Raw genomic sequence first — 21,936 nt, forward strand, 5'->3', positions numbered from 1 at the left:
TTTTTTAATATGACTCAGTATATCTTTCTGTAGAAGGTGGTCATTAGGATGACAGGGAATTTGAGATTCGAGGTCTATTGACAATTTAGATACATCAAATTTACCATTGTTAACGGAAAATTCCTCTTCTATAGTAAATACATAACTAGAAAGATTTGTATATTTAGGAGCGAATGAAAAATTGATTTCAATTGGTTTCCAAGGCAATTTCCACTGGTGAAATCAGCTTCATAATGACTGATAAGTAGGTATTATATCCACTATTGTTGTGTTGAAATTCATTAGCTAGATGTTGGGCAAATAATTTTGCTTTTTATCGTTTAAATCTACGAGTTGTTTTGTATAATGAATAGTCTCTACCTGCTTCTGGGCTTAAACCATTACGACATTTTAGTAGCAATTTTGATTAAATTTTTTTCTTTGGTTGATTATTCTATGTCTTCTAATCTATGTCTATATTGTTCTTGCCGTTCTTATTTGTTTTATCATATTCCTAATTTTAAAGGGGTAATTAACTTCATAATAGTAAGATTTTGTTTTATTGACATAGACTTACAGCTTTGATTTGACTTGTTGAAATACCCTTTGAGATGAAGAAGTCCAGCAAGTCCGGCACCTTATTGTTGTTGACGAACCAGATTGTAATATGCATTATTAATAAAAAAATTCTTTAGGGGTTTTTGTTTACAAAATTAAATTAAAATTTCCGATTTATAAAGACCTAATTGCTTTTGATGACGTCAATTGGATTACTCGGCTTGATATCATTACGTTTCTAACAAAATTTCCCTAAGTCCACGCTTTATGTTCTTTCGCTCCATCCTCTCCCATTAAATCCTTTGTATTCTTTGGTAACTCTCTCTATTATACAACACCAGTAATTAAATCAATAAATGTAGTTACTTTGAACATATGCAGCATCTTTAAATAGACATTGGGGGAAATCTTTGATTATTTTGAATATATAAACAAGTAACTGATTAACGTTTACTGTTATGTAAATTCATACAACACTATGCGAAATAATACTGTAAAATTGAATAGTAAAATTTAATAAAGGAAAACCGAGAAACTTACTTTGACAGTTTAATGAAAAGCTAATGTGACTGAACGCAAAGGCGCTTCGAGCGATGTTACAGCTGTGGTAGTATAAAGGCTGGAAATTAAATTTTCCTGCATGCTTACATACATACACATGTTAAATTAATATTGTAAATCAAAACTGCGAACAAATCATATGCAATAGTAATTTGAAGTAAAACTTTATAAAGTATCTCTTTATGTTAATAAATTGTGATTAAAACTTTGAGTGTTTTGTCTGATCATAAAACCCATTTCGAAATATTTACCTTATCTATGAAGGGAGTCCAAAAATAGGATTACAACTACTTGAAAAATCGTTGATAAAAAAAACGAAATGCTTAAAACTGTAAATCCCAATACATTTTTTAATTATAGATTTAAAGTTTATTTAAACTCTTCAAGTAAATTTTAAATTAGCTAATTTTAACTTTCCTATAATCTTTACTACTTTAAAAAAACAAACGCAAAGTAGTTGAGCGCTACAGCACTCAGCATTAATTAGTTTAATTATTAATATTATTATTTCATCCTTCACGTTTAGTTCAAAGAGAGCACCCGGACATAATTACAAAATCTTGGTGTACATAAAGAAATATAAGTGCCGCGGGATAACTTCTTGGCTTTGTTCTGTTACCTATAAAAGGTTTCTTAAAAGGTAACGAACTAACTCCGGACGTTCAGAATAAAAGTACAAAGCTGGTTTAAAAGATTTATTAAAGAAAATTCATTTTAATTTTTTTGTATTTCAAGGATGTATTCATACGCGGCTATAATTCCTTGCCAAGTTTCAATTACTACATTTTCGATTCTTTCCGGTGGAAGATCAAAACCTTGGCTTCCGCCACCAGGTAATTCCAGAGTGTAACTTAAATCAGCTCCGCCCACAGCCTTCATCCAATCATCGGATGCTCCAGCTGCTGGGTATAAAAGAAAAGCAGAATTTCCAACAACATAATAAGTACCGAAAAGTTGTGCAATGGCATTAGCTATACGTTCTCCAAGATAATGAAGCTCGTCGTTGTTATCGGTAAGAAGAAAATCATAACCCCAAGGATACAACACCCAATTTCCAAAACTATGAAGGGCCATGTAAAAATCTACATTCTCCAAACTGTAAACTATATCCCTAAAAGCAGCAATTTCCACTTCTGAAAATGCGTACGGACCGCGATAAATTTCAGAACATTCGTTATCACTTGTTCCCAATCCTCCCCACATAAAACCAAAATTACGATTTCCATCTACTCCGTAACATTGAACTCCAGCACTACGAGTTTTCCTCCACATTCTATCTACGTCATGAGAGTACTCGTATCCATCTGGATTCAAAAGCGGAATTATTACCCAGTTTACTTTCTCACTCAAATAAGCATAATCAGGATTTTCGACTAATTGTTGTATAATGTAAAGCGCGAATGCCGGTGCAATCCATTCACGAGCATGAATTCCGGCGTCCATTAAAATCGTTGGGTTTCCTTCATTGTTCCCAATACGAATATAACTCATTATCCTACCTTCATAAGATACACCAAACGGTCTTACTATCACTTTATCAGGATATTCTTCAGCTAATCTTGCTAAATACGCTTCAATCTAGTTTAATATTATTTTAATTGATGATTTAAAATTAATAAATAGTACTTACAGCTTCGTATCGATGATATTGAGTAAAATTAATTCTGCCCTTTTCAACTTTAGGGGCACGAGATTGTTTCTCGCGTTCTTGTTGGAAGACACTAAATAATAATAATTTAAAATAGTGTTAATTAGTAATTATTATTAAAATAACTTACTTTTCGGCGTTTTCAATAAGTACGGTGTAATCCAAATTATTCAAGTTAAGGATATTGGTAAAATTTGCTTGTAACTCCGGTTTCACCATAATACTAACTTTTTGTCCAAGAAACTTTACGTTACTCCAAAAGTCATATTGACCGGATTCTTTAAGTGATTTTAAAATTTCTCCATCTTGTTCAGTTACTGGTGCAACTTGATAGACTTTATAACCGTCGTAACTTACTCGCCCAGACAAAACGGCGGTAATTGATAGAGTAAGCAATACTAATATCTTCATTTTGGTAACTAATTAATTTTTTTGTGGTGTTAAAAATTTATATAAATCACGTCCACTTGAAAATATTGATTGACACCTTTTTAAGATATAACAACGTAATTTGGAATATTAAGCAATCAATATTCTCGTAATTGACAAATCATCAAGATTAAAAATGGAAAAGGAATGTGAAGATAAAAAAAATATATAAAACTTATTTAATGTATATTTTATTTTAAATCATCTCAAAACAAAATTGTATTTAGTATTTCTTGGAAACGTACGAGTAAGCAGCTAAAATACCCTGCCAAGTTTCTTTAACAACACTAGAAATTTGTGACGCGGGCAAATCAAATCCTTGGCTTCCACCACCGGGTAATTCTAAAGTAAAACTCAATGGAGCAATAGTTGATTTCATCCAATCATCTGAAGCTCCAGCCGCTGGATACAACAAATAAGCTGCATTTCCTACAGTATATCTGGTACCACCGACATTATAAATAGCGTTAGCAATGCGATCTCCAACAGCTTGAAGTTCATCGTTGTCATCAGCGTAAACATAGTCGTATCCCCATGGGAATAGTACCCAACTACCGTAGCTGTGAAGTGCGATGTATAAAGGAACATCATTTAATGTTTTAACCAATTCGCTATATGCGGCAGTTTCCGGTTCTGAGAATGCATTTTTTCCACGATAAGTTTCAGAACATTCGTTGCTACTTGTTCCAAGACCTCCAAACTGAAAGCCAAAGTTCCGATTGCCGTCAACTCCGTAACATGTACTTCCACGGCTACGGGTTTTTCTCCACATACGATCATTAGTGTGGGTATATTCGTAACCATCAGGATTCAAAACGGGTACAATTAACCAATTGATATTTTCACTTAAATATGCATAATCTTGGTTTTCTACTAGTTGTTCGATAATGTAAAGTGCTGTTGCAGGAGAGATCCATTCACGAGCATGAATACCAGCATCCATGACAATAGTAGGATTTCCGGGATTATTTCCAATTTTAATGTAACTCATAGAACGTCCTTCGGATGATGTACCAAAAGTGCCAACTTCGACATTGTCTGGGTATTGTTCGGCGAGATTTTCCAAGTAAGCTTGAATCTAAACGTTAAATTATTATACAAGAAAATTTGCACCGCAACAATACTTACGACATCATATCTGTGGTATTCAGTAAAACTAATTCTTCCTTTTTCAACTTTCGGCGCACGTAATTGAGCCTCACGTTCAAATTTGAAAACGCTATAACATTAAAGTATATTAAGTTTAAAATAAAAGTTTTATTTAAAATTTTACCGTTCAACATCGTCGATGAGAATTGAGTAATGCATATATTTCAAATTTAATACATTTTCAAAGGAAGCTTGAAGTGCGGGTTTTACCATAATACTAACGGGGTATTCCAACAATCTGGTATGATCCCAAAAATCAAATTCACCACTATCTTCAAGACTTTTCAAAAAGTCCGCTTGATCTTGGGACCGTGGTGTGACTTTGTACACCTTATACCCATCATAATTTACTTGTTCAGCCAAAACGGCTGTTAACACAACTGCTAACAATGCTAGAACCTTCATTGTAACAACTAAACGATGAGTGGATAGTTTTCGTCTTTTATAGCTGATGACTAAAAAAACTAGAAACTACTTCAGTTTTTTTTTCACATTTGTTATATTTACATAAGATAAAACTGAAGTTGGTTTCGTAAATAAGTTGAGTGATCTATGTGAGAAATAATAACTATGTAATCATATTAAATAGAGTGGAGTGGCCTATATTTATCAATCGTACAAAAATTTAAATAAATAACATGTGGATATTTAGGTAAAGTACCCTACATACTTAAGTGATTTGATTAAAAAGCTATATTTAAATGCTTATCGTAATTCTAATTATTCATGCAACATGTTTATTTATCTAATCTGTTTTTTAAGAATTTTTTTCGTTACCAAAGTACTGTCTAAACGTTAAGTCACATTCCTTCTTTTACTAAAATTACCAAAAATATTTTATACATAATTTTTTTCCGGCTCGTTAGAGTTCCTACAAATTTTAGGACAGATTACTGACACTATCTACTTGAAAATACCGATTTTGATGACAATTCTGACGACTCACATCATGATGAGTTTCTTTATAATAAATTGAAGGAATAATTTAGAAAGCCAAGGTAAAGAAAAAGTACAACTACTACACTAGCAACAACTAGTGGTTTTTAATAGTATTACAATTGTACAAATATCCGAAGAGAAAAGCAAACCAAGTCAAGAGAATGATGGTGTCTAGAGTCATGCCTCGGCGTTGTTCTATGTTGGACAATTTTGCCATTTGTATCTACAGGCGGATACAACCCATCGTTGCTCCCCTCCTCCCCATCACCAACCGCCTAAACCATTCCCCTGCTTTGCTCTAGGATCGCCTTTCAGGGCATTTCTTCGGGGTAACCTCTTTCTTTGTCATGTTTCTACAGGAAGCTTTATGTTCAACACTCTTACTTTAACTCAACACATACACAAATTATCTCTGGTTTAACTAACTTACAGAGATCGGAGGAATCAGATCAGATGTCAGTCAATTCATCAATTCCTCCTTGCCAGACGTTGTTGTTCGGCGATTCCTCCTTTTCTTCTCTCTTAATATACTTGGCATAAAAGTAGGTATTTTTAGCATGTTGTTTCGCTGACTATCAAACTGCTAGCAGTGCTCATACAATTTCCTCCCAACGCGCAGAGTTAAAAGCAAAAGGGACCAAAATAACAATGCATTTAGAGTAGTGATTTATAAGTTGGGTCAGCTCAAAGGAGTTTCCAATTTTGAAGATAGCACCGATTGTTGATCTTCCTTGTGGGAATCCATATTGCATAATGACATAACAGCAGCTTTTCAAAGAGTCTCCCTGCTCTATCTACTCAGCACAGGGGTCTAAATGTCACTAGTATACAGTGTGCGGCAAAATTATGGTATAAACTCAATAAAACGCTTATAAACATTATTTTGCAAATTCGGCGAAACAAGTCTATTTTGGTTTTTCAAAACACACATTTTGAGCCTATATTCACCTCCCGATAGTCATTTGTTTTTAAGTTATGACATCATCAAGAATATTTTTTCTATTACGGAATATAAAAGTATTTTTAGTAGATGACGTCATAACTTAGGAACAAATGACTATCGGTTAATGAATATGAACTCAAATGTGTGTTTTCAAAAACTAAAATAGACTTTTTTCGCCGTTTTTGCAAAATAATGTTTGTAAGCGTTTCATTGAATATATTCCATTATTTTGCCTCACACTGTATATAGAGTATAGGGTACCTAGTCCATTTCCTTGAAGCACTTCCGCTTTTTTCCCTTTAAGTCCGAGTAATCATCTTCTTATTTAACTAATATCTGCCCGTATGGTCTCAGTTCTCGTTCTACTCTTTTCAGTAGTAGTTTTTCAAAGAGTTTTGAAATTATTACTAATAGTGAAAAAGTTGCGATGAAAATGTAGGACAGTATGAATACACCTTTTCTAGGCAAGGACTTTGGATTTCTCCTGTGATAAGATGAAATCCTACAGCTTTCTTTGGATTCAGGTTAGTTCTTATCTCGTCTACTACTTCCTTAGGAGTAACTGGTGCGATATTGTGATTATTTATTCTTGATTGTTTTACTCTGGTTTGGGAGTAATGATCTCAGCCATTTGTTTAGGAAACAGTGTTACTTTTTGCTTATTATCTCTGGCCCATAGTCCATTGTTGTTTTTGAAAGAAGGAAGAAAGGTTACAGATCTCCTGATTTTCTTAGTTGCCATCTTCTGCGTTTCTGGACTTGGTTGTTAAGTAAGTACAGTTTTTTCTGAAAAACCCTCAACTGCTGCCATCTTCTGCTAGCTACACATTTTTGTTTGACAAGTTCTCTGATCTCAAGTGAATAATTCACAACCTTAGTTACGTGTGTTATCTCCTTGGTGTTCTTGTACGCCACTGATTGGGTGAGACAGGTGAAATATTAGCTTGTTTTTCTAGTTATTCACACGTTTTAAGACTAATGTTTAGGTTGATTTTGTACTGGAACTCAATCTGAAAGGTTTCTAGTCCATAGTTTTGTTAGTGGGATTAGCTCTATATTATCTCCTTTCTATTATCCTTTCAGTTAACCTTAGTATATGATCGGAATTCATAACAATGGTTTTTTAAACTTCTATGAAGTTGGAAGATATTATCCTAGAGATAGAGAAGTTTAATAAGTTGGTGATTTTCTCGGTATCAGTAAGTCAGTAGGTATTCCTAATCTTTCCTAAATAAGATACCACAGACTTTATTATATCAGGGACACATTATCGTTCTTGGGCAGTAGCTTTTTTGGTCTTAGCGCTATCTCTTTTTTTATGCAGCTTTATTGCTATTGTATATCCTCCGTAACTAGCTCCTACTCTTACTGTAAGTGAAGAGTATCCAGCTTAACGCACTTGACACACCTCTACAGAATCTCAGTGTAGAGGTTGTTTAGGACTTGTTTCATACCTTTGGCATCTTTTAGATTATGAAATGATCTCGATATTCCTTACTGCTTGAAGATTTTGTTATTTTAGTAGATATAGCCTTGATGAAAACAACAAGGCTATCAAGAACTAAATGACAAGCATTCGGGAAAGGAAGGAGATTACGACAACGAATAATTATTTACCGTAAACCCAACTTGCAGCCTAGGAGGAAATTGTAAGTTTTGGAAAGGGGAGGAGAAGGAGAAGGAGGAAGAGAATCAAATCTCCTTAGTCTTTTAAAGTCTGCATATAAAATATACTTGTTTGGGAAACAAAGGATCTAGAGAGAAATTCCTGGTCACATAGATTTGGTATTATATTTAAAAAACTCTTGATTGAATTTGGTATCAGTCTTTGAAAACTTTTGACTTTCTAGAGTGATTTAACATTGTCTTAATTTTCCACAAATAATAATTTTTGTTAGCGGAATGAAACAACAGTTTCTTTCCTTAACATTGCTTTAATTTCTGTTTAGCCATGTTGTGTATGAGACGTGAGTAACATATAGGTTTATTTAGAGATGTACTTAGAGATAGATGACATTTATTAAAAATATTATCTAATAAAATGAAATTAAATGAAAAATAACCCGGTTATTTATTAAAAAACTTTTGCAGAATTGTTCTGTGTAGCGTAAAACAACAATGCTGATTCAAATTATAAATCTAAAATAAATTGTATTTATTATTATTATTTTCGAAGTTAAATTAAATGTACCATTAAAATTCCAATTATTTATTTTAACGTTTTATTTTTAAATTTAATAATGTAGTTCTCTTCCCGTATACCGATTAGAGTGATTAGAGTGTTTGTTTATCTAAGCAACTCTTATCTTAAGTATTTCCATTTATACAATTTATTTATAAAAATAAAAATCATTTTTGTATTATCAAGTATTTATTTCAGTTTTTACTAAAAATTAATTATCTGAAATATATTTGTAAGCAGCTAAAATTCCTTGCCAAGTTTCTGTAACCACTTCTGTTATTCTATAAGGAGGTAAATCAAATCCTTGGCTTCCACCACCGGGTAATTCTAAAGTAAAACTCAATGGAGCAATAATTGATTTCATCCAATCATCTGAAGCTCCAGCCGCTGGGTATAACAAAAATGCGGCATTTCCTACTGTGAATCGAGTACCGGAAACATCATAAATTGCACCTGCAATATTTTCTCCAAGAGAGTGAAGTTCGTCGTTGTTATCGCTAAGGATGTAATCGTATCCCCATGGATAAAGTACCCAGCTACCATAACTGTGAAGAGCAATGTACAAGGGGACCGAATCCAATTGGAGTACCAAATCTCTAAATGCAGCTATTTCCGGTTCTGAGAAAGCATTTGGTCCACGATAAATTTCAGAGCATTCGTTATCACTTGTACCAAGACCACCCCACATAAAACCAAAGTTACGATTACCATCAACACCATAACATACGTTTCCACGACTACGAGTTTTCCTCCACATACGTGTGTTGGTGTGAGAATATTCGTAACCATCAGGATTCAAAACTGGCACAATTAACCAATTGATATTTTCACTTAAATAAGCATATTCTTCGTTTTCTACCAATTGTTGGATAATGTAAAGGGCCGTTGCAGGTGCTATCCATTCACGAGCATGGATACCAGCATCCATAACAATAGTAGGTTTCCCAGGGTCCGTTCCAATTTGAATGCTAGTCAAAGGGCGTCCTTCTGATGATTCACCAAAAGAACTAACGTGAGCTTTGTCTGGATATTTTTCACCAAGACTTCGCAAATACTCTTGAATCTGAAGATCATCAAAATAAAATCACAAAAAAGATCGTTATTACAATACTTACAACTTCATATCTATGGTATTCAGTAAAACTGATTTTACCCTTTTCCACCTTTGGCGCACGAATTTGTTGAGCACGTTCAGCTTGAACGGTTCTATAAATAAACATAAATTATGTAATTTCGATATCTATAGTAATCAATAAACTTACAGCTCAACATTCTCAATAAGAACCGAATGATTAATATTTTTCAACGTTAGCATCTTTGAGAAAACGGTTACAAGTTCTGGTTTGACCATAATGTTAATTGGTTGACCCAATACTTTAGCATTGCTCCAAAAATCGAATTCTCCGCTTTCTTGGATTCCTTTCAAAAATTCTGCGTGATCACGTGTGGTAGGTATGACAGTGTACACTTGGTACCCTTCATAACTAAAATGATCATCAGCCAAAACGGCTGCTACTAAAACACCTAACAATGCTAAAACCTTCATTGTAACAACTAATTTCGAATTTAGTTGTTCTCGTCTTTTATAGATGACCTATTTAGACCACTTAAGATTGGTCCATATTTGTGGTAAACAAAAGATAAGAATAGGTTTCGTAAATAAGGTGATTATCGAGTGTATTGATTAATCAGATTTCTCAACGGTTAAGCCCCTTCGGTTGTTGAAATGATAATGCTTTAAAAAATTTAAACGAATTTTATTGTTTATTTTTCTACAATATATTCGTAAGCGGCAAGAATACCTTGGAAGGTTTCAATTACAACATCATAAATTCTTGAAGCTGGAAGATCAAATCCTTGGCTTCCCCCACCAGGTAATTCTAAAGTGTAACTAAGATCAGCACCACCAGCACCTTTCATCCAATCATCAGAACAACCCGCAGCTGGATATAATAGAATTGCTGAATTACCAACAGTGTAAGAAGTGCCTTTGACGCTTTTAATAGCGTCAGCGATTCGTTCGCCCAAATAATGAATATCATCGACGTTATCAGGAAGAATAAAATCATAACCCCATGGATAAATAACCCATTGTCCATAACTGTGAAGAGCTATATATAATTCAACATTATTAAGTCCTAGAACGAAATCTGTAAAAGCAGCGACTTCGGGTTCAGAATGAGCATAAGGTCCATGATAAATGTCGGAACATTCGTTGCTGCTAGTTCCTAAACCACCCCACACGTAACCAAAGTTACGGTTAGCGTCAACACCGTAACAGGTGTTTCCACGACTACGAGTTTTTCGCCACATACGATTATTAGTGTGGGTGTATTCGTAACCATCAGGATTTAGAACAGGGATAATTACCCAATTAGCATTTTCGCTTAAATACGCGTATTCCTCATTTTCCACCAATTGTTGAATTAAATAAAGTGCCATAGCAGGTGCGATCCATTCGCGAGCATGAATAGCACCATCTAATACGATCGTTGGATTATTTGGATTATCTCCAATTTGTATGTAAGATAATTCTCTTCCTTCGTAAGATTTTCCAATGGTTCCCACCTTAACTGGGTAATCGACTTGCAATCGCTCTAAATAAGCTTGGATCTAAAAATAATAAACATTTTAAAGATTAAAAAATAAAAAGAGATCTTGTTTTACATCTTCGTATCTGTGGTACTTATCAAAGCTTATTTTTCCTTTTTCTATTTTTGGTGCTCGAGTCTGACGTAAACGTTCTTCTTGAAATACACTACAAATAAATTAATTATTAAATGAATTATTTATGTAATACAAAAAATAACCTTTCGGCATCATCAATAAGAATAGAATACTCAATTTTATTGGTTTCAAGAATTTTTACGAAAGAATTTTGAAGTGCTGGTTTAACCATGATATTAACTGATTCTCCAAGAATGTTGGTTTTACTCCAAAAATCATATTCCTCATTTTCTCTAAAGACCTTCAATACTTCTGCATGAATTTCGTTTGTCGGAATAACTTGGTACACTTTGTACCCATCGTATCGGAAAATATCAGCTGATGCAACAGCTAAAAATATTACAAACAATGCTGTACCCTTCATTTTTCTTTACTAACCTTTGATATATAAATTCGTCTTTTATAATTGTGATGCAATCCAATTAGATTAATATCAGGACTAGACATCGATGTATATTACAATATTATCTCAAGAAGATTCTAATTTAGCTTTATACAGATTATTAATTTTGTCGTATTGAGTACGTTCGTACGTGGGTCTAGATAAGATCATAAACGTCGAAAAGACGGAGATATAAGAGGTACATCAAAGAACGTTTGGCGATACGACCGCAACTAACGACGGTTTTCTGCGAGGTTCGAGGCAGTCCCCAGGGAAAAGGAAAGTCGTCAATTTTTACGGGTAGCAGTTCGTAGATCTACAGAGGACATTTAGATACCTGACGGTCGGGAGAAGAGACGTTGCTCGTTTGAGATATGTCTCCTAACGGATCCTTACATATTGGTATTGCAATAAAGTATTCTCGAGTTCTTTACGAGCACCCTTCAACATTCTACCAAAACCACACTTTACAAAATTTAAAAATCCACTTAAGTAATACATCTTCAATTCTTACTACTGGTTTAAAGATGTCCTTAAACACTTTTTACTTTACATAATTTTTATGATTATCGTAAAAAGTCAACTCGTACCAGTAAACAATTTCCAGAAACGTTTTAGTACCTATAGCATAAACCGTTGACGTCGAACGACATTTTAACGTTAATACATCAGCCATGGTGATAATATTCAAAGTACGGTCTCCGGTATAGGGGCTGTGTAAATTTTGTATGACCTTTCGAACACGGTGACATTTCCACCCTTAAATGTTAGAACATCCGGCTGACGTGTCCCGTAGAGTCACCCTAACCCTGGTATGGTCATCGGCTGGTTCGCGTCATATGATCCGAAACATGGGGCTTCTATACCTTTACCTCGTCGTGCTTCATTAACGTTGATTTACGTTTTCAAGACAAAATAAAAAATTATTTCCTATCAGCTAACACATCCCAATTTGTGTATGAAATGAATTAGATAAAATAGATTTTTTATTTTTTTCTTCAATATGATAAAGTCTTAATAAACGTTAATATCGCTATATTAAGTAAACATTAATAAGTATTATTATAATATTTGATTTCCCCATAACTTGTTTTTATGACAAAAATAAATGTGAAATTTTAATAGGTCTACTTGAGACAATTTGATTAAGTATAGAAAAAGTGTTGTTACACAAAAATACTTAAAAAATAACAACATTTATTAAGACCCTTATTTTTATTCAGACATTACAAAAAATGACGGAACAAATAAAGTTTATATATTGTTTATAAGCTCTATGCGACAAAGTGATACAGAAATATATCTGAAAGAGTATTTTTACTACAACAGTGGATGAAATGAAATTATTAGTATGAGCAATGGAAAACTAGATTAACCCACAACTGCTGGAATGCTCAATAACGGACATGGGATCAAATTTCATTCAATTATTTAATTTATTGAAACTTACTCCTGAAACCCCGTATTGTTTAGTTGGGAACATAAGTGTTGTTTATTTCTTTGATACACCTGATTTTTATATGATAAAAACTGTAACCGAAGACATAGATTAGCTTCGAAGTTATGCAATTCCCATGTAGTACCAACTAACTTCAAAAAAATTAATGTTAAGTACGCATCACAAATCATAAGTTTCCACCACTCATGTGTAAATGAAAGAATGATTGAAGATCTTTGAAGAAGAGGATTTAAAATACTACATGCTAGTATTAAACTACATGATAAACTTCAACATAACCAATATTTTAGGAAGTGTAAATGTAAGAAGCCACAAAGTGTGTTAACTGCGGTGGAAATTATCTATCCAGTTATCGTAGATCTATTTTGGCTAAAGAATTGCAGAAAATAAAGTTAAATTACAAAGTAAAGCAGTTTACTGTAAAAACTTGAACCAATCAAAAAGTAGGCACCCAAATTAAAAGCATTGAATAGCATTGAATCATCACTAAGACTACAGGTAAACTTACAGTCAAGTAGTTTCTAATAGTTCAATCAAAATACGATCGAGGAAAACATAGCTCAAAATATACGAATAAAGCAGATCTTTCAATTAATTTTAACCCAGCTAAATAAACAATAACAAATCTTGTCAAAAATCTTGATAAGCTAATGAACTCTTGCAACATCGTGAAGGACTGCAATCAGTTCTAAGCATTGATAAGATAACTCACATTACCAATCAATCATATATTAAATTTAAATATAAAACTGAAGTAGTTCAATCTACATCTGTAAACAATAACAAGAACTTATCAGATCTTCACCGACAGTGTGGATCAAAACATTCAATCAAGAAACATCAATATTTTCACTTTCTTAGCAAGCAAATAGATTCATAGTAACTTATCAAATGACACATTAATGTACTTGGTGTTTTTGAGAAGGGGCAGAAGCCCCAATGGCAGTTCAGTCTTACACATGTGAATCCCCACTGGTCAAAAAGTGTATCGATAACCTAAGAAAACGTCTCAGGGATAATAAAGTTACCCTATGGTGGGTTTCAGGTCACAAAGATATTGTGGCTAATAAAAAGGTGGACAAGCTGGCTAAAGAGGCAGTGAGGATGCCCTTTATTAGACCCCAACCTGACTGCGGACCACAGAAAAGCCACTGAAAACAGGTGATTAACACATGGGAGGACTCAAAGGTAGCCTTGCACTGGAAAGAACTTCCAGCGCACAGACAGGCGAAGATTGTGATCCGTTACAAAAGAAAAAACTATTCGACTTTGCAACGACCAGTCAGAAACTCCTGAACATATTCTATGACTGCGTCGCCAGAGATCGCCTAAGACACAAAATTTGGAAAGATTTGCCTGGCACCTACTGACATAAAGGAACAAGACTTTGAAGCAATACTAAGGTTCATCAAGGACCTAGATGTGCCCTAAACCTATTAATATTATATAAAACATATACCTACTTCAAATATTTGAAAATTGAAGAAAGTTCAAATATGAATTCTGATTAGTGACTAAAATCTCAAAAAGAAAAAAACAGTACGACGCTAATAAACAAATTGACTGACTGGGAAAGTTTCAAGGTTAGTCTTGAAGAGAACCTTAATATAGTAGTTTCATTAAAGACCAAGAAGCAGATATATTAGTCAAGGATATTCAAACCGCAAACTAACACTCCTAGACTAAACTCTTAAGTAGTTGGAAATAATAACCCTAAAGAAATTAGACTATTAATAATAGAAAAAAGATAACTTAAACCTATGATTGATTGCTTCCCTAATAACCATAACCAATAATGGTATTAATAACTTTCTTTGGAAAGGTACAAAAAGACTTAAGAGACCTATAATACAGAACCCTCCAACTAAAAACGATGATGGGAACTTGACTAGAAACAATATTCAAAAAGAAGAAGTTTTGCAAATCATCTAGAATAACCATTTAAACGAAATAAAGATCAAGAAGAAGACCCATTATAGGTTCCTACATTGACGTAACCTAAAGAAGTGTACATAAAAGAAAATATTATCTCGTAAAAAAACGCCTGGTTTTACTTAATTACTGAGAAAGCCTAAACATACCTCGTTATCATATCATTATGTTTGTGATTTAGAAACCAACACTCTATAGAAAGAGAAATAAAAGAAAAAATGGTGTGTAACATTTTCAGATGTGGCACAAGCATTTGGTAAGATGTGGCTTGATTGGAATGGAACCCAACATTTCAATAGATATTTTAGAATAAATCAAGAAAAAACTTACTCGGCACTAAAACCTATAAAGCTGGTGTACCCCAGGGAAGTGTATTGGGTTCGGATGTGCACCTTTTACACACATGAGATACTCTCCAAACAAAAACAATGCTATTGCCACTTTTGCTAAACCAAATCTGTTCATGTTAACTTTACCGATAATATATATCAACAGTAATATCAATAATATTATAGTGCCTAGTGCCAAACACTGCGAAATACCTAGGTATAACGCTTGATGCAAAGCTTCGTATAATAGTTTTTTATATTACAAGTGAGCTACAAACATAATTACTGTACGAGTGTGGAGAATTGCACGACGAGGTCATAGACCGAGTCGTGTAATCACACGAGTATTTTGTATTGTTGCTCGTTTCAATAAATTAAGTCTATTCTGATTGGGCTAAAAATGCGTTACGTAATGAAACCAGTGCGGTAATGATGTTCATTACATAACTCAAATCACCTCAAATGAGTGTTGTAATGATGACTTAACCAAGCAGTCGTAGATAAAAAATATTATTAAAAAGTAAATACTGGTAAAAAATGGTAGTGAGATATTTGTTGCTGTGTAAGCAAATATTAAAATACGAATGGACATATGGCATCCAGTTATAAGGCTGCATTAGATTTTATCGTAGCTATACTTCAAAGATTTACTACATTCCAAGAAATATCGTTGATGTATTTTGGACATTAGAATCAGCGACCTCCATAGAAACCTGAAAATAGAAATCGTGGATGACATCGTCGAAACTGAAACTAAAATGATATATTTATGTAAAATTAGAATAATCAATTCAATGATGCAAACCATTTTTCAATGTTACAATTAGTCCACGAATAAGTCCATATAACTTTTTGTAAATGACCTCATAATATTTCTCGATTTGCTTGTACAGTTATGTAAAGTTAGGATAAATCTAATTTGATTCTATCTAATCTAATTCTGAATTCCACAGAAAATTCCTCTTCTTCTTCCTTCCTCTAAAATAGACTAAAGCCTGTTTCTTCATCGGTTTAGCTTTCATCTATATGCTGTCATTCCATCTTTTTCTTGGGCGTCCAATACTTCTTTTGCCATCAGATTGTCATCCTGTTAATGTGTTGATTCCATTCTTCTTTCCTATTCATTAATATTTTCTACTTTGCATTCCTTTCTGACACCTTCACTTCAATCTATGTCCCATCAGGCTTTCCCTGAAATCCCCCTAAGAATTTTTATGTCAATTATCTCAACAAGTTTTCGTGTTTTTCATGTCTCATTTCCGCTGTATAAGTTATAATGGGCCTTATCGTTGTTTTGCATATTGTTTTTGTGGTTATATTAATATATTTATTTCTTCAAATCTGTTGGTTGAGACATATCGCTCTTTTATTTGCTTTTATCACCTGTTGCAGAACTTCTTCTGTCTCACCATAATCTGTTATATTCATACCCAAATACTGAAATTTCATTTGTTGCTCTATTACTTGACCACATTTTGCTTTTTCTGCATATATTATTCGTATTTCTTCATCCCCCATTCTATATCCTCTACCACGTCTTACTTGTTTTTTTATTTTGTCCATGAGTGTATTAATTAAACAGTAGTGGACTTGAAAAATCACCTTGTCGGATGCCACTGATTATTGGGATGTTGTTTGTTGTTTTGCTGTTTAACCGGTATATCTGTATTATATAACAGGTGCGTTACATTTTGAAACGTGATACAGCTAAAATGTATTTAGCAAATTACATAAGATAATCAGTTGTACAATATCTTGATTAGTTTACGAGAACTGAAAGAAAAACATTTCATTTTGGTTATACGTTTTTTTTATACCATTTTTTTCCTACATCATGTATAACGATAGTTACACCAACTTTGGTGAGTTTATTGAATAACAAACTGAAAATTAAATAACAAATTCTATGGCATAAAACATTTTTTGATACAATAGGGCCTCGACAATCGCGGCTTCAGCATTCGCGTGTTTACGTTTATAACATTGCTACTTTTTCAATATCAGCGGTTCGATTAGTAGCGATATGTACAATTTTTTTGTTTATGTAAACAGGATTTCTAGTCAGCAGCAGCGAACCACCAACCACATTTAACAATCGGTATTGATAAAAACCCAGTTCATTTTACTAATTTATAAAGTTGTTATTAAATTATCTTTAAATAAAACTCGAAAGAAGTAAACGAAAGTCTATTAGCATTACTGGTGGACACAGTCAGAAAGTTGCTGGCCATGTCAACAAATGAAACATCACTCTTACCTTATCACTCACTTTTACACTGTACAAAGTGTAAAAAATAGACTCTACAAAGTGTAAAAAATAGAAATAAACGCTGAGAAGTAAAATAATGTAGCAACGAGTAAGAAGACATAAACATCAGATGTGGAAAGAATAGATTAGAGGTAGTAAATCAGTACGAATACCTGGGTGTAGTGTTGAGCACTGACGAGACAATAGATCAGGAAATAAAAAACAGAACGTCCAAAGCAACAATAGTGTATTACCAGATTAACACAACGTTGATAAATAGAAAAGAGGTGAGTACAACAAAACAAAGATACACCAGTACAAAGCAGCATATGTGCCAACATTGGTATATGGGGCGAAAATCTGGCCAATGCAGGAGAAGCACAAAACCAAAGTAACAGCTGCAGAAATGAGGTACCTAAGGCAATAATAGGCAGGACCAGAAGAAATAGAGTCAGAAATAGAACCACAAGAAAGGAACTAGGAACTCCCAAAGGGGATGGCACATTGACGAGATAAAACGGATGGTGTTGAATAGAAGAAGATACCAAAAGTGAATCGAAGACTCGATGCCGTAAAGCATAAGAGAAACGGCAAAAAAAAGATTATTATCAGCAGAAAAAAATTAATAGTAGATAAAAACAACGTAATTAAATAAGCTTATATTTTTAATAGACTCAGTGATTCGATTAAATTTATGGACTAATATGTGATAACATCAATATATTGGGAACAGTTAATAATTAATTAATAAGTGTTATGAACTTTTTTAGGTTTTATTTATTTAACCGATTAATCTTTATAAGTATTTAAGTAAATATTTGTGTCTATAAGAGTTTATCTAAAACATATACTCAATTTATCAAAAAAAATGTATTGCCTCATAAATTCTTGTTAGATTGAAACGAATGATGTAATTGAATGAAATGTAAACACTATTATAATTTGTTTATTACCACAATTTAGTACTTACTTTATAAAAGAACAATGCAAATCAACCTGAAACAATAGAACTTTTAATTAGAAAACCTATAAGAATGCGGGTATAGGTTTTAATTCAACAGTCACCTGAGTGTGTTATTTCAATATGACTTCTTGTATATTGTATATGTTACATTTAACATTTCTGACAAGTATCGCAGCGTTAAAAACTGGCATAGATGGATTGTAAGTAATAAATACACACAAGCGATCATTTCCTTAATAATTTCTTATTTTAGTGAATACAAGTTTCACAGATACAACCAATTTGATGACTTTATCGATTGGTATGGAGTCTTATTAGCTGAAAAATATCCAGATGTTGTAACAACCGAGTTTCCAATGAATACCACCGAAATGCGTGGAATACCACTAATAAAAATAAGCAAAAATCCTGAAATTGAAAATGTAATTATATTCATAGAAGCTGGTATACATGGAAATGAATGGTTAACCACTGCAGTTGCAATGTACCTTATCCGAGAATTAGTTGAGAACAAAGAAAATGATAATTTAATATCAGAAATTGATTGGTACATAGCCCCAGTTGTTAACCCCGACGGATATCAATACAGTTTCAAACAGGTAAAAACAAATTTAATTAAATTAAATATTAAAAAATTAAGTAAAAAAATAATTTAGAATAGAGCTTGGGAAAAAAATAGAATGAATTACAAAAATTGCACTGGTGTAGACCTCAACAAAAATTTTAACATTCACTGGAAACCAACTGCTAATTGCGAAACATCTTCAGGACCTACACCATTTTCAGAACCGGAAACCACTTTTATTAAAAACGAAATTCTTAAGAGCGAAGATCGAATAAAAGTCTACCTTTCTTTACATTGTTGCGGTGCAAAAATTTTGCATCCTTGGGGATATACAAAAGATTTACCGGAAAATATAAACCCACTTTTAGATGTGGCTCAAAAAATGCAAAAAGCCATGAATTCTGTTAGAAACACTCAATATGTTATAGGAAGTCCATCTGAATGGGATAATATTTATGGAAGCAGTTTTGATTGGGCAAAAAGCGTTGGAAAAATTGATCTAAGCTATATGATAAAATTAGCAGGTCCAATCGATAATTATATTGTACCCGAAGATCAAATAATTCCATCTGCAAAAGAAGTTTTTGAGGGTTTAAAAGCAATCCATCGTCATCTCGTACACATGTATGTTAATAATTAAAAGAATTATTAAATAAACCAGATTAACAGATTAAAAATCACTCAATCTATATTGTTTTATTTTTATATTGATTACAATTCGTCATTAATTTCGTTATTCAAATTCTCAGAAATTAGTTCTGGATCTTTATGAACACTTGCAACATTTTCTTCTTCTTCATTCTTATCATTTTTGTAATTTTCAACAACGACCGCTAAAATTTCTTCTTCTTCAATTTCTTCCGGGTGATAAAAACTTGTTTTAATGAAATCGTGAAAAACTTCTAAGGCAGGAATAAATTGTTTAACAACACTTTCGATTTTGGCAATGGGATAATCAAATCCTAAATAACCAGGAGATGGTAATTCGATTGTATATCCTAAAGGAATTCCAACAACACCCACCGCCCAATCAATTGAACTTCCGGAATAAAAAAACTTTTTACCACAAGAAGCACGCGTTCTATATATTACTTCGGAAGAATCTAATATCGCTTGTGATGCTTTTTCAGCGAGATATTTATGTAATTTTATATTTTCCGGTTGATTGTGGGTAAATCCGTATGGATATAAAATGGTTGGTCCAAAACTATGGATGCTTAAATAAAGTTGGATTCGGCCAACGTTTTCTTCGATTAATTTCTTTATAGCTTTTGATTCAGGTTCGGAAAAAGGATTTTTTCCGTGGTAATTCCAAGATTCTGTATCATCTTTACTTAGTTTATTACCCCAATCCACATCAAAATTTCTGTTAATGTATGTACCGAAAATTTTTTCGGAATGTTTCGCTCTATTTTTCTTCCATAATCTTTGCTATAAAAAATGTTACACTAAAATTAATCTTAAAGTGGAACGGAAAGATATAAATTACCACAGTGTGTGAGTATTCGTAACCATCTGGATTAACCAAAGGTAAAATGTACCAATCAACAGTTTCGATTAAGTTTTGATTCGATTTGTCTAAAAGGTAATCAATAATATAAAGGGCTTGTGCTGGCCCGATCCATTCTCTTGGACTTAATCCAGCGTCGATAAAAATCGCAGGTTTATCAAAATTTCCACCAGTTGATATTTTTACTACTTTTATGTTTCTACCTTCAAAAGTTTTTCCTAAACTTTCTACACTCACATATCCATATTTTTGTGATAAATTATCCAAATAAGACATAATCTGAAATTGATTTTATTCAATCCTCTAAGATAAGACGGAATTAACAACGTGGAAAATAAAAAAAAATAAAAGGATTACCGTTTCATATCTATGATAAGTTTTAAAATTAATTTCCCCTTTTTTTGGAACGGGTGCATTCCGCATATCATTTATTTCCTTATTAAATGCTCTAAAAATTAATCTTTAAAACAAAATCTTTTTAATTAGCACAAAATACAAACTTATTAAGATGCTCGATTTGTGTTTGATCAGTAATATTAATCATATAAAACATGTTTTCCATTGCGGGTTGAGCTATTTCAGCTATAGCCACTTCAACCGGTTGATTAGCTTCCCGAAGAGTTGTCCAATAATCAAGATTTAAAGTGTTGTCGTATAAAATACCAAAATCTTCGACTACTTGTTCGGTTGGAACCCATATTCTATAAAGTTTCCAGCTAAAATATTTTAAAATATTATACGGGATAATCGCGGCAATAAAAATTTAAAAAGTTAATATAATTACCCTTCATAAGTGTGCCTAACCAGAGAAATAGAAGATTGTAAAAATAAAAAAAGAAATAATACAGATTTCATTTTGACCACAAGGTACACAATAAAAATGTATGATAAGACACTTGAGAATGTATTAGGTTTGTGAAATATTAAAAACTGACGTGTTAAGAAAATAGATAATTTTTTTAAGTGAGGATTTGTTGATTGAAGAATATCTAAAATTGATTATTTTTGATAAAAATAATGTTAACGAAAAATTTTTTAAATATTTTGTGTATTAAATCTTTTGGTAATCCTTGAAAAATTAATTATAGATTTTTATTTTTTTAATATTCTATTTAAGAGAGAGATATAACTTAGACATTACAGTACTGACGGAAATGAAGAAGAATGGCATCGGAAATGAATATTTAGATAATTATACATACATAATATATGATTTAGAGTAGCCAAACTTGTTCAGGGATGTCGATATTCAAATTAAGAGAAAAAGATTTATAATAGATTATCATTACATCACGGATAGAATAATTCTCCTAAAATTAAAAATGTCCCAATAGATGCAGCGAACAACCCAGGAAAGGATTAGTTTTATAATGCATTATCAGCACTACTACTAACATCAACCCGTCTTATGAAATCATAGTGTTATCACAGA

The 21,936-nt window shown here is 32.7% G+C and overlaps 6 protein-coding genes across 6 annotated transcripts; 1 reads left to right on the forward strand and 5 right to left on the reverse strand.

Moving 5' to 3' along the window:
• Positions 1-1,795: 1,795 nt before the first annotated feature.
• LOC111426370 (carboxypeptidase B1-like) lies at positions 1,796-3,180 on the reverse strand. The gene is made up of 3 exons (XM_023060865.2): positions 2,877-3,180; positions 2,729-2,819; positions 1,796-2,676 (listed from the first exon to the last, which is right to left on the reverse strand). Exons 1-3 carry the CDS (start codon positions 3,155-3,157, stop codon positions 1,813-1,815), a joined length of 1,236 nt encoding a protein of 411 aa, XP_022916633.2. The 5' UTR covers positions 3,158-3,180; the 3' UTR covers positions 1,796-1,812.
• Positions 3,181-3,344: 164 nt separating this feature from the next.
• Positions 3,345-4,744, reverse strand: LOC111426312 (carboxypeptidase B1-like). The gene is made up of 3 exons (XM_023060804.2): positions 4,449-4,744; positions 4,304-4,394; positions 3,345-4,253 (listed from the first exon to the last, which is right to left on the reverse strand). The coding sequence occupies exons 1-3, from the start codon at positions 4,727-4,729 to the stop codon at positions 3,399-3,401; spliced, it is 1,227 nt and encodes a 408-aa protein (XP_022916572.2). The 5' UTR covers positions 4,730-4,744; the 3' UTR covers positions 3,345-3,398.
• Positions 4,745-8,551: 3,807 nt separating this feature from the next.
• On the reverse strand, positions 8,552-9,938 carry LOC111426321 (carboxypeptidase B1). The gene is made up of 3 exons (XM_023060814.2): positions 9,651-9,938; positions 9,504-9,594; positions 8,552-9,451 (listed from the first exon to the last, which is right to left on the reverse strand). Exons 1-3 carry the CDS (start codon positions 9,932-9,934, stop codon positions 8,600-8,602), a joined length of 1,227 nt encoding a protein of 408 aa, XP_022916582.2. The 5' UTR covers positions 9,935-9,938; the 3' UTR covers positions 8,552-8,599.
• Positions 9,939-10,138: 200 nt separating this feature from the next.
• On the reverse strand, positions 10,139-11,494 carry LOC111426362 (carboxypeptidase B-like). Its single transcript, XM_023060853.2, has 3 exons — positions 11,199-11,494; positions 11,056-11,146; positions 10,139-11,001 (listed from the first exon to the last, which is right to left on the reverse strand). The coding sequence occupies exons 1-3, from the start codon at positions 11,477-11,479 to the stop codon at positions 10,153-10,155; spliced, it is 1,221 nt and encodes a 406-aa protein (XP_022916621.2). The 5' UTR covers positions 11,480-11,494; the 3' UTR covers positions 10,139-10,152.
• A 7,012-nt stretch (positions 11,495-18,506) lies between these two features.
• On the forward strand, positions 18,507-19,683 carry LOC111426409 (carboxypeptidase B-like). The gene is made up of 3 exons (XM_071194496.1): positions 18,507-18,629; positions 18,683-19,028; positions 19,086-19,683. Exons 1-3 carry the CDS (start codon positions 18,550-18,552, stop codon positions 19,632-19,634), a joined length of 975 nt encoding a protein of 324 aa, XP_071050597.1. The 5' UTR covers positions 18,507-18,549; the 3' UTR covers positions 19,635-19,683.
• On the reverse strand, positions 19,665-21,410 carry LOC111426340 (carboxypeptidase B-like). Its single transcript, XM_023060831.2, has 5 exons — positions 21,289-21,410; positions 21,005-21,220; positions 20,862-20,952; positions 20,484-20,783; positions 19,665-20,425 (listed from the first exon to the last, which is right to left on the reverse strand). The coding sequence occupies exons 1-5, from the start codon at positions 21,357-21,359 to the stop codon at positions 19,706-19,708; spliced, it is 1,398 nt and encodes a 465-aa protein (XP_022916599.2). The 5' UTR covers positions 21,360-21,410; the 3' UTR covers positions 19,665-19,705.
• Between the last annotated feature and the right edge of the window lie 526 nt (positions 21,411-21,936).

The sequence above is a fragment of the Onthophagus taurus genome, chromosome 2, assembly GCF_036711975.1.
Source record: "Onthophagus taurus isolate NC chromosome 2, IU_Otau_3.0, whole genome shotgun sequence".
NCBI classification, from domain to species: Eukaryota; Metazoa; Arthropoda; class Insecta; order Coleoptera; family Scarabaeidae; genus Onthophagus; species Onthophagus taurus.